The sequence below is a fragment of the Protopterus annectens genome, chromosome 14.part0 (genome assembly GCF_019279795.1).
Source record: "Protopterus annectens isolate FY-2018-M chromosome 14.part0, PAN1.0, whole genome shotgun sequence".
NCBI lineage: Eukaryota > Metazoa > Chordata > Ceratodontiformes > Protopteridae > Protopterus > Protopterus annectens.
The window spans coordinates 781,560,378-781,578,708 of record NC_056748.1 but is presented as its reverse complement, the minus strand read 5'-3'; the positions used below and the strand labels follow the sequence as shown (position 1 = coordinate 781,578,708).

At 38.2% G+C, this 18,331-nt stretch overlaps 1 protein-coding gene across 3 annotated transcripts in view; it reads right to left on the bottom strand.

The window, feature by feature from the left end:
- NFKB2 (nuclear factor kappa B subunit 2) overlaps positions 1 to 18,331 on the bottom strand; it is a 396,915-nt gene that overhangs the window by 78,303 nt on the left and 300,281 nt on the right. For all 3 annotated transcript variants that reach the window (XM_044056528.1, XM_044056530.1, XM_044056529.1), the window contains 4 exons: positions 14,880 to 14,994; positions 9,940 to 10,150; positions 7,739 to 7,908; positions 7,247 to 7,349 (listed from right to left, as the gene is read on the bottom strand). In XM_044056528.1, coding sequence (XP_043912463.1) covers positions 7,247 to 7,349; positions 7,739 to 7,908; positions 9,940 to 10,150; positions 14,880 to 14,994 — 599 coding nt within the window. The remainder of the gene's footprint in view (positions 1 to 7,246; positions 7,350 to 7,738; positions 7,909 to 9,939; positions 10,151 to 14,879; positions 14,995 to 18,331) is intronic.

Genomic DNA, 18,331 nt, shown 5'->3' with positions numbered 1-18,331 from the left:
GTCTATCCTGTGATGCCCCCACCGATGGGGTGTTTATAAAAGGCCTGGAAGTACATGAAGCAGAATCTAGATGATGCCTGGATGCGAAAAATGAATTTTTAAGACAGGCAACATAGGTGGGAAGAGCTGTGGTTTCCATTCCTTCTGAACTAGGTAAGCATTTAAACAGGTAAAAAAACATTACACAGGTGAAGAAACTGTGGGCCGCTTGGAAAAAGAAGCATCACAGGAAGTCGGAAAACATAAACAACAAAATCCAAAGATTTTTGAAAGGTAAAAAAAAAAAAGAAACACGGACAAGGGAAAGAAAGGGAGATCTGATATGGTGTAATATTTACGCAAAGGAGAAAATCAAAGTGATCAATACAAAAAGCAGCTCCAAAGACATTTGAAGAGAAACAGAAGCAAAGAAACCCAGGTATGGAAAATTTCACAATACAAAAAATGACAAAAAAGGGGAGTATAGACTACGGGTTTAGAAAAGTAGAAATAGAAACTGAAGTTATGGATTATGTGCAAAGTGAAGGATTTAGTGTAGAAAATCTAACGCAGGTAATTTCATGGCATGATGGAACAATTAGTCCCCAAATTAATGAGAAACAGTTGGAATGGGAGGTATGTGATGAAGTACAGACATGGGAAAAAAAATATATCGGCTATGGTGCAATATTAATGCAAAGGAGAAAGCAAAAGTAAGCACTACCAAAAAGCAGCACCAAAGACATTTGAAGAGAAATCCAGGCAAATGCACCCATATATGGTACAATTCACAATAAAAAAAAATAAGGAAAAGGGGAAAGTAGAAAAGAGGATTAGTAATGGAGATGTTAAAGAAACAGAATCTGAACGTTATGGATTATCTGCGAAGTGGGGGATTTAGTGTATAAAATCCAAAGCAGGTAATGTCACAGCCTGACAGAACAATGAGTCCCCAAACAAAGGAGAAACGGTGGAGTGAAAGGCATCTGAAGACTTGCCACATGATCGTGACTGGTCTGGATCCTTCACTAGGAAACTGGCAAAAAAGTTTTACTGAAGTTGCATGACAAGGGAAGGAGCAGGAAACAGTGACAACTCTGGCGCAGTCAATGTTGTGACGTGATAGGCCAGTGAGCTCCTATATGAAGAAGCAGCAGATGACACAGGATGCATCTGAACAGGATATGTCACAGGAAAATATTCTGGACCTTTCTGTATAGTGTCCATGGAAACTGAGCATTAAGAATGTGATCTCACTTTAGGAGAAAATTATTTAAAGGAAGACTGCTTGACTTTATAGAGATGGATAAACATACTAAGATCGATGAAAGAAACAGACTACAGAAAGTGTGATAAAACAGATGAACTCAGTAATCAACACTACTACAAGAAATTCATGTGATACAAGAGATCTAAATAGGATATATTACTGAGCAGTTAAATTAGTAAAAGATAAAGTCTTAACACTAAAACAGACAGCAGTAAAGGAAAGGAAGGGAAGAAGTAAAATGCCATCCTGGAAGCATCAAACAGAGAAAACTGTAATGTAAATTAACACAAGAAGCATTGCTGTTTGAATAACATAGAAAATGGAACAAATCAACAAAATACACATCAAAGATAGACATTGTAAAAGCAAAATGTAGTATTCATTCAGAGCATGATCGATCATACACTACTACAAATAATAAACTAAAGAAATTACCTCAGGCAGAAAAATGTAGAATATATTCAGATAAATATACAAGAAAAATACAAAATAAACAATTCATTGATGACCCACAAAAGTTTTACAGGGAAACTGGAAACAATGCAAAAGGAATAGAAACACTACCAAAAAAAAAGGAATAGAAACACTACCAAAAAAAAGGAATAGAAACACTACCAAAAAAAAGGAATAGAAACACTACCAAAAAAAAGGAATAGAAACACTACCAAAAAAAAGGAATAGAAACACTACCAAAAAAAAGGAATAGAAACACTACCAAAAAAAAGGAATAGAAACACTACCAAAAAAAAAAAGGAATAGAAACACTACCAAAAAAAAGAAATAGAAACACTACCAAAAAAAAAAGGAATAGAAACACTACCAAAAAAAAAGGAATAGAAACACTACCAAAAAAAAAAAGAAATAGACACACTTTGCAGAAAATATTTACGAAGACCTTGTGGAACCTAGAAAAGATGCTGAATTGGTAGAAAAATTAAAAGAAATAGTAAGGAGTTCAAATGCAGGTGATATGAAATGGGATGAAGTAACAGCCAGAGAAATCGAAACAAAATTAAGAAAAGCTCCTAATTGGAAAACTCCAGGACTAGATGCAGTACCTAACTTCTGACTAAAAGTATTAACATCTTTACACAAAGAATTACTTGTATGAGCAACCCAAACAGTCACCAACCTGGTTAACAACAGGAAAAATTATTCTTCTCCTTAACAGTGAACCTGTAAGCCATCCTAAAAACTAGAGACCAATAACTTAGCTTCTGAAGATGCACAAACTATATTCTGGAATTGATGCAGACAGACTTTGTAGTCATTTAGGAAAAAAAAAACTCAAACATGTCAATAGAACAAAAGGCTAACAAAAGAAAGTAATATGGAACAAATTGTTATTTGCTGATAAAGCCATAACAGAATTGTAAAAATATAGTTATGACATGGAAAGATTATTAAAAAAAAAACATTTCACAGCATCCTACATTCATGGATAAATGAGTGCTTATAGATGTATAAGATACATCCTACACTGATTGATTACGTTACAGTGACCAGGAAATAGTTGCAAAATGCTTTGCAGTTAAGCCATGACGAAGGGCAAATTATAATTCTAGGGACAGCAATTTAAAGAGGGATATTCCAGGGTGATTCTTTATCACAGCTGCTGTTTTGTTATGCCCTTATCCCTTTATGCTGTTTACTTAACAGATAAGGTCATGGTTAAAATTTGAATCACAGGAAACAACATTGCTTAAAGATTTCTCATCTACGTTTTGTGGATGATTTAAAACTGTACAGTTCATCGGATGAGGAGTTAAAAGTACAACTGCAAGTGGACAAAACTTTCTCTGATGATATAAGAATGTCATTTGGTCTTGACAAATGTGCAAAAGCAACGTTTAAAGCTGGAATGTTGCAGTATCAAGAAAATATCAACCTGGGACAGGAATGTGATATAAAGGTACAATGTATAACTATCATGGAATTTATGAAAGATTGGTAATAAAAAATGAACAAATGTGAATAAAACTCAGCAAAGAATACTTCAGAAGACTAAAACTAACATTGAAAACAGCCTTGACATCTAGCAATAAAGTCCAAACTATAAAAAGTTTACTCTTTCTGTTTTAACTTATGGCTTGGGGGTGACTGACTTGCCCCATAAAGTATTAGATCAGTTGGACAGGAAAACAGGAAAAATGTTTCATGCTTATTGAATGACACATAAAAATCAGTGATATTCCTTGCTCTGAAGAAGGTATGGGCCTCCTTGGAATTGACTACAGATATATATATATATATACCTATACATATATATATATATATATATATATATATATATATATATACCTATACATATATATATATATATATATATATATATATATATATATAAATATCTGCAGGAGTTGGACTGCATACATATATGCTGACCTCATCAGATCTAAACCCAGTGAATTTTAAAACATGAGGACAGGAAGTCTAAGATGCCCTCTTTGCATAGATTAGCAGAAGCGTTCCAGTGTCAAGCGGGAATGAAAAGCAAACCAGAAGTAGACAAAAATCAGACAGCAATCAAATGTGCCAAAAAAAAAAAACAAAAAGAAAGAGATAAACGGAAGGATCAGAAGAGAAGGAAAGAAATGCGGAAACGGCATAAATAGTGCGGCAAGTACAGAGATCTCCTGGAACAACCTCATGTTGATCAGGTTTTGACACAGGAAAGGTTAAGAAGAGTGAGTGAATCTAAAAGGTGAATGTTTAATAAAGGCAGCCCAGGACAGTGGACTACATAGACATTAGTTTACAAAGTCCATTGAACATGTGGGAAAAACAGACAAATGTGGGTTCTATAAAACAGAACTGGAAATAGTCACACATCTTACTGGGTGTGATATACTCACGTCAGATGGCCTGTATACTGAAAGGCACAATAATATGGCAAAAGTGTTGCACTGGGGATTGTGCAAACATTACATTACAGAAGTAGCTGAGAAGCATTAAAACATGAATCACAAAGCATTATGGATAACATTGAAGTGTACATCACATAGAATCACAAATTACTAACAGTTTAAAAAGAGAAAAAGCAGATATAGTAGTCTATGAAAAAAAGGCAAAAACATTGATCATTGAAACTGTTACACCTGTTGATTATAGTGTCTTACGTACACAGAAACACAAAGTGATAAAATATTAGGATTTGCAGGCAGAAATCAGAGCAGTGTGAAAGAAAGATACCCAGACAGTTCCAACAGTAGTAGGAGCAACTGGTCTAATAAAAAGAAACTGCAATCATACTTACATAGGTTCATAGGTTCATAGGTTCATAGGTTCATACTAGGCTATCTGCCCTAGGGCATTTATAAGCCTAGCCAGAGTATGTTTGGCTTTCACCACCCATTTTAAATGAATTTTGCTATGCCCTTTTTCAAGGTTAGTATACTGTGCCTCTATTTAACAGTGACACAGAAGTGATACCCGGGGTAAACCTATGATCTCCCATCCACTCATCAAGATTCCTCTTGAAGAGAGTCAATGAGGGACTCTGCCTAACCTGGACTGGGATTTTATTCCAGAGTGATGGGAGCCTCTGGGTTATGAATCTGTCCCTCCAGCATGTCCTATTTATTTCAGTGCTGAGGTTCAAGTCTCGAGCGCGTAGCTCGATGGGATTTGGATTTTCTGAGGTGCAGCATGTCCATTAATTCCGGGTTGGACATGGCTTTATACGTCAGGCACAGAGTTTCTTTAACCGGGCAGCATATGGCATCTGTTTGAGCCCTTTGATCCTCTTGGTGAGGTACTTTTGGGTTCTTTCCAGTTGCTGCAGGTGTCTGGTAAGGTACATCCCAAAAGGGGCATTGTACTCAATTATGGGCCTGATGAGGGATGAGTAAAGAGGCACGATGACCTCCCCTGATCTAGATGTGAATCCCTTCATGATTAGGTGGGCTATATAAAATGTTTTTCTAACCACTTTGGCCACGTGGTTGTCAAATGAGAGATTGCTATCAACTTGGGTCCCCAGGTCCCTAATTACTTCTTCTGTACTTAATGGATTTCCACCTATGTGGTAATTTGTGGGCACTTTGTTTTTGCCAAAGGGGATGACTATACACTTTTTGGCATTTAGCTTGAGGCCATGGCACTGGCACCAGTTGTCTGTTTCTATGAGGCCCTTTTGGAGGATGCTTGTGTCAGCTGGAGAGTTGATTATGGCACCCGGTTTGCAGTCATCTGTGAACTTGGTCAGCCACAGTCCTTCCGTGTTGACTTGTACCTCCGAGAAATATATACCGAACAAGAGAGGTCCCAGGACTGAGCCTTGTGGGACACCACTTGTAACTGGTTTGGAGTCTGACATGGCTCCAGCAATTCTAACCATGTGGGTTCTGTCCTTGAGCCAGTTTGCAATCCATCTAGTGACATAGGGGTTTATATTTAAGCTGGTGAGCTTATCTATAATGCCCGAGTGGGGTATTGTATCGAAGGCTTTTGTGAGGTCCAGGTAGGCTGTGTGGACCACCTTCCCCTCGTCAATGGCCTTGGTGACTGATTCAAAGAAATCAACCAGGTTTAAGAGGCAGGATCTGCCCTTAACAAAGCCGAACTGGGTAGGATCCAGTGTTTGTAGGTCCCCAATATCTTTATTTATGAGGTCCATGATGATCCTTTCCATAGCTTTGCAGACCAAGCTAGTCAGGCTTATGGGGCGATAGTTTCCAGGATCCGTTGAGGCACCACCTTTATGGAGAGGGACCACTGTTGCTGTACGCCACTCTTTGGGCACATATCTTGTAGTAAGGCTGAGATTGAACAGTAGTTTTATGTTTGGGTTTAGCTCTTCTTTGAGTTCATGTAGGACGCAGCCGGGACACCATCTGGTCCCATTGATGCTGTGTTTTTGCTTTGGAGAGGCGGCTCTTACCTGAGCATCTGAGATGTCAGGGGCAGCACTCTGCTGGGATAGATATTTGCCCTTTGGTGGGGAGAGTTTGCGCTGAACCTGTCAGCTAGGATGTTGGCAATGTCTGTGAGTTCGGTGTATTTTTGTCATTTTGGACTAATTCTGAGCATATCTGGGAATTACCACCCAGGTTCCTAACATAACTAAAGAAAGCCTTGTGATTATCCTTAGTGTCCTGTGCAATTTTTCTCTCGAAGCTGGCCTTAGACAATTTTATGTGTGCCCATAGTTTTTTGCTAATACTGATCAGTGATGCCTTCCCTTTTTGGGATTTTGCTTTATCATTTAGTAGCTTCCTCCTTCTATTGTATAGTTTGTTTATGGCTGGGGTCCACCAGACAGGACGTCTGCCTTTGGAGGATTGGGTCTTGGTTTTATTTGGGATCGCATGATCCATGCATTCCTGAAGGTGTTCATAGAATGCGTTTATAAAGGATTCTACGGTCTGTGCCGTATTTTCCACAGGCTCGGGGGCTTTGAAGGATTCCACATATGCTACCAATACACATAACTCAATATGAAATGCAGAAGGAGTCAATTCTGGGACATTGTGGGTGCTGGGAAGAGAACTTTTGGATAACATCAAAGAAATTCTAATTTCGTGAATTTTACTTATACCCTGATTTAGGAATGGGATCCATTCCCATCATGGTATTAGAAAACTGAAAGATTTGGAAAAATTAAACCATGAATCAAGCAATTCTCCACTACCACTGGAATGCATTCTTCCACTTCTGTTAACTGTTTGTCTGGGACAACATTTTGCAAGCATCTCTCCTTTGCCCTTCCTGTTTCTAGACTATTCTGCTCTCTTCTGTCTGCACAGACCACTAAACAAGGTTACTGCAGCTCCATTTGTCATGAGACAACAGATGGCATAAATAAGAGTGAAACAGATGGCAACAAAAAAGAAGCATCTCAGTAAACGAAGCTTCTAATTCAAATGTACCATTAATGTAAAAAAAAAGGCAAAACAACAGCCCTTCACGCACTTTGCCCCTCTCTCCTGTATTCAACTACCACAGTATAATCTGATAAATTTACATTATGGTAAATGTACACAGTTTGTTCTGTACCTGCATTCAGCAACATTTTGGTGAGCACTGGTGATCCTGCACAAGCAGCAAAGTGAAGCGGGGTATTTCCAGCGAAAGTGCGACTGTTGACTTTTGCTGCAAACTGTGGATAAACAGGCAGGACAAAAAGAAGTAGCAATCAGCAGCTGAAAAAGACCCCCTAACATCATTGTGACAAAAGGTGTTCATTAACAAAAGAAAGACATTACTTGGACACTTGAGAAATCATCATTAATAAAATCAGTTCCATCTTTTTCAGTATGTAACCATTGAACATAATGAAGCACACGTGTGCAAAACCAGAACAAAACAAAAACATAAAAAATACATACTTTAATGTTTCCCATTATTTAGTCAATAAAGCAGACTTTAGGTAGGATAGGATCCTACTGCTCAGATTCTGCTATTTGAACAACTTACTAAATGTGGTAACAAAAATTAACACATTCATGCTTTATCGCTAGATATAATGCTCCAACTGGCTTGCCCTACCTTTTTAACAAGATCTACTGCTAAGCCCGTGTTGTTCATCTCCACGGCTATATGCAGTGGGGTCCGTCCACTCTTTCTTTCAGCTGCATTCACGTTTGCTCCACTTTGGATGAGAAGACTCAGACATCTATCACTCTTCATTTTAACAGCTAGGTGAACAGGGAACATTCCTACAAAGACAACAGGTATACAATATTACTGTAAGGGAAGACATCTTTATAAAGATTAAGTGTTATTAACCATTACACAATGCACTGGTGTAAAACAGAGTGGACAGCCAATTAGAATCATTAAGTTAGCCTTCAGGCATGGATGTTATTTCCCTTAAAATCCCTGCTGGAAAGCTGAAAAGTACTTCCCTCTGTCTATAGCGTGGTGACTGTATCCAGTCGCATCTTTCCTATTTGAGTTCCCTGTTACTTAAAGTCATGCCCCTTCATTTCTATAATCTTTCAGCAAATGCAGACACAGCTCCATTATCATTCTGCTTAGCTCTGCTTTCACTCTGTCTCTTTCCCTCATATGATCCTTGTTATCATCCTCTGACCCCTTTTTTCCAACACCACTTTTCATAATGTCTACCCTGTCTCCAGAATATATCCTACAGCTTTGTTACCTGTCTCCAGAATATGTCCTACAGCTTTGCTCCCTGTCTCCAGAATATGTCCTACAGCTTTGTTCCCTGTCTCAAGAATATGTCCTACACCTTTGTTCCCTGTCTCCAGAATATGTCCTACAGCTTTGTTCCCTGACTCCAGACTATGTCCTACAGCTTTATTCCCTGACTCCAGACTATGTCCTATGGCTTTGTTTCAAGAGTTTATCCCATTAATGATGCCTCTCAGCATCCTACTGTCTCTGGCTGTAACCTTTTCAGTTCGGAATTGGCAGTTCTTTGGCTCTGTCTTGAGCCCTTTTAGGTCTTTTTCTTGATCATCTATCCTGAGTGGTACCATACCAACTTACGTTTCCCAGAAGGGCAGAACCTTACATTAATTTGCTTTAAAGCTCAACCTCCACCTGTCTGTCCAGTCTCTCAACAATACATTAAGACATATGTTACAAAATTTACAACACTTACATTTAACAACTTAAATTCTAAAAGATATAAAAAAACAAGCAGTATCCCATGTAACAGAGACAGAACCTGTATAATAATTTTTATTAATGTGGAGTTAGAAATTCCTGATCTCTCAAATGTTGCTACTTTGGCTTAAAATTAATCAGTAAAGGTTTGTACACAGGACTGTTGTGTCTGACTTCTAGGTGCTGAAACCCCTTCACTGCTGAGCCTTCAGTGTACAGTCTCCTAACAGCTGTTATTACAAACCCAAGACATTTTAAAATACACTATTTTCTTAATTGAAATTTTCTTTTAATTAGAAAACAGCTTTTAAATTGCCTAAGCTTTAGAAAAAATGCATAATATCAGAGTGAAATTAACCTTTCACAAAGGTAAACTTTAAAGGTGAAGTAAGAGATGGCATTCAGACAGTTTTGCATATGCTCATATGCTTTAATCCTGTAAAATGACATAATGGCCTCATACATAATGAACTTACAATCTGCTTTTATCTAAGTTATTTCTTGAAATTCACTAAAAATCTAAATATATTGGAGCCACTTCATTATACTAGATGTCCAGTCTTTTTTGACCAGAGCACCATGGCTCTGAACCTAGCAACATGATAGTATAATACTACACTCTGAAATCAAGAACACAGTCTAAAAAATTATTAGCAAATGATAAAAGCCAAGAATGAAATGTATACATTGCTATTACTCTTTTAGTGAAACCACTAGAATACAAATAGTTTTTCTAATATGCATTTTCTGAAGATAACATATCTAAATGTTACTACAAATGCCATTAATTCTATTTAGGAGATTATAATTCTTGCAGTCTTGCCACAATGTTCTAAGTTTTATGAGGGGCACAGTACAATTTTGAGGCAAAATCAGGGACAGATATAATATGTTTTTACATGATCTGTGACAAGCCACTGTTACAGCATAATTAAAATGTGTTTTCTAGTAAGAACTATGCAACTAAATGTATTAAAACAAGGACATGCTAATGTGTTTTCTGACTGCAGGTTTGTTCTTATAAATTTACTGATATGACAGACAAATGCATTTTATGCTGTTCTTGACTCTTCTTTGTAATATCAGTTTCTATCTGAAGATAGGTTTATACTTACCATTATAGTCTGGAGTATTTAGCAAGTTACGGCTTACAGCAGGATCAAGGTGATTCAATAAAATATGTACCATCTGCTCGTCCTTATTTTGGAGGGCAAGGTGAAAAACAGAGTTTCCAAAGCGGTCCAGGAGGGTTGGATCTGCTCCTGCTCTCAGCAGGTAATCCACAACCTTGTGCTGTTTTGTGATGATTCCAAGATGAAGTGGACTCTAAAAACAACAAGATGAAAATCTCAGTGTTCACTTAGTGGAGAAATGGTCTGGAAGGACACCTAGTACCAGCAAAGTATCACTTAAAACTCTGTCTTTACTGTTAATTAATGTAAGCAACACTTGCAGAAAATATAGATAGCATGATCGCTTGTATATCAATAAAATATCATTTTATAGTTAAGGCTGAGAAAAATGCAGATTGCATGCCATTGGTTCAAAGATCTGTTAACAAGAGTTATACAAGACCAAGTTAGCCTGTTCTGACTCAGCATAACTCTGCTGTAACAAAAAATGAATTTGTTACATCTCAGACGAAAACTGCTTTGACCGGGCTATAGAATTGTCTGCATCTGCTACACATTCAGGAATACACATCATTATCATCTGCTTTCCTCCTTTTTATGGCTTTCTTTTTGTCCTGCTGCCTGCCAACCATCACCCCCTTTTGGAAAATGACACGTTTCCCTTGCTAGGTCTAGAACTGACTACAGGAACTACCATTAATGCAGACATTTGTTTACCTCCATTTTTAAGCCCTAACTTGCATGCATGCTTGTCTGCATCTAAAGGGCTGACATCCAGTGGGTGTTTGTAGTACATACCATGCCTTCTTGTGATGTAATCAAGTGACCTTTCCTCCTTTGTAGGCAAGCACCTCTGTGTGATTCCCACTCTTCACTGCAGATTCTGCTGTGGAGAGTTTGCTCATAAGCACGGGTATATACTATTTCATCAAAATTCCAATTCCGCAAATAACCTATTTTTTCGACCGCTATTCGGCGAACTACCCTTTTATCGAATGCAAAAATCAGTGAACGTTTTCCCAGGTAAATAATTTAGTAGGCCAACATACCAAGAGATACACACCACATTATGACAACCCCCCCCCACTTATCCACATATATATATATATATATATATATATATATATATATATACCAACTCCGAGATCACACTACAGTGGGGAAAAGGGCAAATTTCCACATGTTGGCCAACTAACTCAGTGCCCTCGGAGAAAGTTTGCTGATCTGAACATTCAATGAATAGGTATTCTCGGAACTAGAGTTTTGATGAACTAATATAGACCCCAGAAGCACACCCCTCCCTTCATCCTAAAGTGAGGCAAACAAGCCTAAGCCTTGTCATTCCTCTCTTTCCCCATACCAGCTCTAACTCAAGCTTGTGTCACCTGATTCATAGCTAGGACTTTATTCCTCTATGTCAGTGGAGCGATCTCCTCCTTATATGTATGTGGGATTGAGTCAGACATTCACAGGATTTTTATATGTCAACATAACAATACAAAGTCAAAAAAACAAATGGCAGGGAAAGGATGGTCATGATTTAGCAACCAAGCATGGGCATTGCAATAGATTAGAAAACTACACAAATTGATAATTATCTTACTGCAATTATGTTATCACTGACAAAAAAAATGGTACAAAAACATTTTGAAAATCAATTTTTAAGGCTCATAATTAATTTAATGATTTCAAACTACAAACTTTACAGCTGTCAGAAATGCAATAAGTCCTACAGATAGATTTGTTTACCAACCATGAGTACAGAGGGATAAATGCTGGATGACAACTAAAGGATGGCACTATGCACTGAGATTATCTGCTGAGTAGACATTCCTTCAGAATATCCAGCCATGGCATGGTCCTTCAGGCTACTCCATTAAGAAACAATGCTTTGAAACTACTCACCAATGGCATGATGCTGTAGGCCTACCTTCTGATGGCAAGATGCTGTAAGACTACCTAATAATGGCTCTGTGTGATAGGACTATCTTATGACAGCATGGTGCTGCAGAGCTTCTTACTGACAGCATGGTGCTGCAGGGCTACCTACTGATAGCACTGTGTTGTAAGACTACCTAATGATGACATGGTGTAGTAGGACTCCCTAATGATGACATGGTGCTGTAGGACTACCTAATGATGACATGGTGCTGCAGGACTACCTGCTGATAGGGTGCTGTATGGCTACCTAATGATGTCATGGTACTGTAGGTCTACCTAATGATGACATGGTGGTGTAGGACTACCTACTGATAGGGTGCTGTAGGGCTACCTAATGATGTCATGGTACTGCAGGACTACCTAATGATGACATGGTGCTGTCGGACTAGTTACTGATAAGGTGCTGTAGGGCTACCTAATGATGTCATGGTACTGTAGGATTACCTGCTGATAAGGTGCTGTTGGGCTACCTAATAATGTCATTGTACTGTAGGACTACCTAATGATGACATGGTGCTGTAGGACTACCTACTGATAGGGTGCTGTAGAGCTACATAATGATGTCATTGTACTGTAGGACTAACTAATGACGACATGGTGCTGCAGGACTACCTGCTGATAGGGTGCTGTAGGGCTACCTAATGATGTCATTGTATTGTAGGACTACCTAATGATGACATGGTGCTGTAGGAGTACCTACTGATAGGGTGCTGTAGGGCTACCTAATGATGTCATGGTGCTGCAGTACCACCTAATGACAGCATGGCACTGTGAGGGGGGAAAGGAGCCAAATGGCACAGCCTAACAGATGATATGTGAAAAGATGAAGGCACACAGAAAAATAAAAAAGGAGTGAGGATAAGAACACAGTTTACATGAACTGTACAAAAAGGCAACAAAGCTCATTTAGCAGGACATGATGGTGTCTCTATAAAAAGATGACTGGATGGTGATGAGGGATAATCAGAGAAACTCTTTGGATAAAGTTGGAAAGACAGGAAAACAGGAACAACATTATGCAACTATGAACAGCTGAAAATGTTGCAGGTTGGGCAGATATGCTAAACAAGTTATTCAGCTCTGTATCTGGGAAAGGATTAGCATGATACCAGTATGGGATGGTACAGCAGGTATGGATGAGAAGAAATGGACAGAAGAGAAAAGAACAAGTAGAAAAACTGGACAGTCTTATGGGAGTTGACGCTTGTGGTCTGGATAAGAGGCTTCCCAGGGTGCTACAAGCAACAGCAACAGTGCTACACCTTCTACCAGTATCATTCTACATTCAACAGTCAGAAACTGGGGGGATGTAACATGGTTCCAAACTGGTGACGCTAGTTCCCTTGCACAAGAAAGATCCAGACATTATTTATTTATTTACAAGGATGGTCTGACCGGGCAGACCCCCTTCGCAGTGGCCCAGGGAGAAAAGGTCCACATGAATTTGCACAAAACAATAAACCCAATTTTCCAAATACAATTTTCAAACAGCTGTATAGCAGGAAATAAGCAGAAAATTCAAAAATGTATAAATACGTTTGAACAGCAAACATTCAGCAAAATTTAATAATAACAATATGAGTTCACCTTACATTGTGAATTAAGAAAAAATGTAGATCACAAGTAGAATAAGACAGGAGCATGGATATGAAATAGCTAGAGTAGAAGATATAGTAATGAGAGAGAAAGCACAGAATGGCTAGGGCAGGTAGGGGAAAAGATTCTTCAGAGCAGGTTTATGAAGTTACAGAGCATTAATTCATTTGCAATTAGCCATAAGCATGGGCTCTTGCAGCAGTAACAGTATTACCAGGCCAAAATGGTCCAGTTTGTCAAATGACTCTCCGTTAAGGTGCACAATACGAGTCCCAATTATTCACAAGAGGGTGACAGGGAAATTAAAATACGTTAGGGGAGAATCCAACACAATGAAATGGACTGAAGCTGGTTGACTGACTGGAAGGAAAAGTGTGGCAGTAAATGAGAACTGTCTGAAATTCTGCATGATTCAGTACTATTGTCTGACTTTAAGTAGATGGTGGCAGTAAAGGGGAATCATTTGAAGTTCTGCAGGATTCTGTGATGTCCCCAGTTCTGTTTAACATATGTATGCCACATATTGCATAAGGATCAGGAATATTATCACAGAAAAACAGAAATGGGGCACCAAGTGCTGAAATGATTAATGTACTAAAAATACTAATAATATAGAAATTAGTTTTAGCCCACTGCTTCAGGTTTTAACCACTCGAGCCAACTTTAATGACCTTAAAAAGACAGAGGTTATACACTCTATGTAAAATATAAAAAAAAAAAAACGAGCTGTTGCCTGAAAACAGTCTGAGCAATAATAAATTAAAATAACACAAAAACATTTAAATTTAAAAAGCACATAAAAGTGCCATTCAAACTCAGTTAGGTCAGAGTCCAAGACCCTCAGGTACCTGACTTCACACCAATATTAATTTTATTTCCCACCCCGTAGCACTGACATCTGCAGTCCACAGTTGCTTACAAAGGTTCTGCACAAGACACCATCACCCTGCCTTGCAGCATCCCGTATATGTTTCCAGAGTGCCATCTGCTAGTATTCAATGCTCATTGGGTTTTGTTATGAAGTGAGCTGCTATCTTCTGCTGCTGTTATATTTGTACCAGAATTACCACCTGCTTGGCAGTTTGACTACCAATAACTACCTGAATTAAGTAGCCAATACATGTATCATTAGAAATTAGGTTTGCTTATCTGTAAGTGATTCTGATCATCTAGGTGGTGCGAGAGTAACATGGTAGGCTGAAATACTTGAGGGTCTGCACAGTGGAAGAGACCACATCATTATCTATGTTTACTGCAGATGGATAGTGCTGACATTAACTTTGTACTATGCACTGAATTTCGCTAGTCATTTACTGAGATCTGTGTTTGTGACAGACTATTTGTACATCATATAACATATGCTCTCTGCCTGATGTTGGCCTTACCTGGTGAAGTTTATTCATCATATTGAGGACTTTTTGTTGTGGAATACTTGCAATAACTTGAACAAGCTCCTGAATCACTGATGTCTGCTGATGGATGATTGCCAAATGCAATGGTCTACAAGGCAAAAGTATAACTTCTTTAAAATCAGTCTTTCCAGTGTGAAGATGTAAAATAACAATGACAACAACAATCATCATCATCATCATCAAACTTTACTGTCTTGTTAGTTAAACACACTTCAAGAAGGTAGAAATAAACAGATGACTACACAAATGAGACTTCCTGTTTCTGTGCAGCTTGTTTGAATATCCAACAAAGCTAATTTAGAATAACTCAAATGACACTGCACATCATATCAAATAAGAAATATCTAGTAACATTTATAACACAAATTATTCTTAAATATGTGACTCCCTGTCTCCGTCTCCCCTGAGGAGTGTTGAAGTACTATGGGAAAGTCAGTCTGTTCCTGAAAGTTCTGTGTTCTTGTAAACTAAACTGCACTAAACAGGGCCCATCGAAGGAAAAAAAAAAAGAGTATTATGACTGGCACTATTTAAGCAATTATTTTGTCAGCAAAAATATATTAGTTTAAGAAATGACTTTGTGACTCCCTGAGCTTGATGCATGAAACTGAATATAAGATTCCAATACACCACTTAGGTTAGTGCTACAAATGGCTGTGGCAAATGCCGAACCACAACTTACACTCTATAAATATACGGTGTACTGTTGAGTGCACACTCAAATTGTGGCAGCCTGTATCTGTGGTCTTGGCCAACATCTAGTGCCATAAAGACTTTGTGCATCATAGGTTCCCTGCCACAACACCATTACGACTAATGTTAGCAGTAGGAGCATTAAAAGTAGTGAAGCAACATGTCACAGCATACTGTCTCACTAGAACATATGAAAATAACCCCAACAAAATACAGAACGCACCTAATGGAGAGAAAACAGGTTAAAATCCCCTTTAATACATGAAAAAAAGAACAATATGAAAATAAGCCAAGTATCGTTAATGTTATTGCCTTGCTGTACGGAGAAAGCTGACCAATCAAACTCGTTCTATTGAATGGAACACCACTGATGAAATGAGTGACAAGCCACCATAGCCCCCAAACAGAGAATTTTGCCTCCTACACCCTCTTATCTAACAAAACCCACTCTGACAGCACAGAAACTCTGGGCAAGTTATGCATTTTCTATAACTGAACACACATGATGGAACAGTCTCATCTGTTTGGATTTCACTGTAAATCAGAACGCTCGTACAGAAACAAAAGAAATGTACCTCTCTATCTTGCTTACCTCCTTCTGGTCCATTCTTATTTTCTCCGCCACCTTACTTACTGCTATTTACTGCTATTTACTTATCTTCTTCCCTCCAATGAAGCCCTGTTGACATTTCTGAATTTCATTTCTGCCTTACCTGTCTACCCTTCTTGAAACCTATATATATAATATAATTGTGCAGCAACTTTCATTAAAATCTGGGAGCATTTTCTGTATATATTCTATATCTGGTGCTTAATAATTGATTTTTTGTGTACAGCTTTAGTGTAAGAAACTTGTGTGTGTGGAAGATTTTCAGTCCATATATCTCTAGTTAATCACTGTATATTAATCAGATCAGACAATAGTAGTAGAAGTATCGAACTTAAAAATAATAAAAAATATATAATCTGAAATATTGTACAGAATTACTAAGCATTCAAAAGTAATCCAAGCAAGGCAAGCAGTCTGTTTCCAGTCGAAAATCCTTTATTAAGTACGCAGACACGCGATCCAAGTAAAACAAAAATAACAGAGTAATAGTTTCCTCACAAGCTTTATATATATATATATATATATATATATATATATATATATATATATATACACGTTTTATCAGGCAAGGGAGTGGTTTATTGTGCTGTAAAACAAAGGATTATAGGTACACATGTTAAATTCACATCCCTCCCCCATCAGTGTGACATTCAAGCTGGTCCTGCCCTACTTAGTAGCTGTCATAATAATATAACCCTCATAAAATTTATAATGATGTGGTACCTCTTATTTAACCAGATTGTTAAATAGATTATTAAGTCTGTGACTTTATCCAACACAATATACTACATGGCTGGAAATATATCAACCTTAGTCCATTTGGCAATCAAAAAATATATCTAATATAAATATGCTGCATTGCTCTTGTATTTCCCTGGTAAACAACTGTGAGCAAACAATGATATCTGTCAGTAGTTGATGACACAACACATTACACTGTAAATCAGTACATATGTCCAAAAGTCTATGCCAAAACAGAACATGTTACAAAAGCAACACAGACAGTAACAGGAAACGTAATTACACACAGTATCCCCTCATGTTTGAACCAATTGTGTCTCCATATTGGCAACCTATCTACAGATATCCTGAAAAAATAGCTTGCTAGGTGTATCTATAGCACACAAAACCATGGACTGGAGTACAACTCTCCCTGGAATGGATTCCCAGAAGCAATATAGAAGGTCATACCTTTGGAAAGCTCTCAAATATGTAAGCTTCATTGTGCATCTGATAAAAGCGTAATACTATAATGCAGTAAAATAGTTAGGTAGGAGTTCTAATCTCAGTTCTGGCAAATGTAAAAGTGTGTGTGTTTGTGTGAGAGTGTCTGTAGTTACAGAGACATGGTTTTGAGCCCACTGGCACTTACTACACTTCCCTTTACCCTCCTTTATCACTGCTGCTAATGTCACACCTTTAAAGACAGCTCTCAAATATGTAAGCTTTGTGCCGCGTCTGATAAATGCGTAATACTATAGTGCAGTAAACTTGTGAGGTAGGGGTTTGAAGCTTGGTCCTGGCAAGTGTGTGTGTACGTGTCTGTCTGTGGTTGTGTCATTAACATTGTGATCCACATCCATTGAAGGGTGGGTTTTGCTATACTTTTGTGTGGTCCAACCAGCAAACTACCAAATGTCCACTGTACAGGGCCCACTTTTGTGGTAGCTGTGGACACTCTTCAGTCCTATAATCTGTTTGCCATGTGATATTACTATAGAACAATATGGAGTCCAAAACAGGATATGTGGCCCTTGTAGTCCTGTGATACAATTCCACACACAGGAATCATAGGCACTCATCTATTCATTAATCCTCATTGTTACTAAGTGGTCTGCAAACAAGCTCACAGATGGATCTCACAGTGTGAAAGCAGTGGACTACATGTCAGACTGCAAAACAGTCATGAGTGGTGTCAGACTGCCAAACAGTCATGTGTGGACTACCACAGGTTCTTGTCCTGTGTCCAGCCTTGTGTGTTGTGTGTGGCTCTGATATCCAGCCCAACAGGAATGAACTGTGGTTAACGTTTGCAGACAATTGCTAATTGGGGGGTCTGTTTAAATCCCCACATTATGTTAACATCCTGCATAAAGTTGCCACTGACACCTCCACCTGTTGT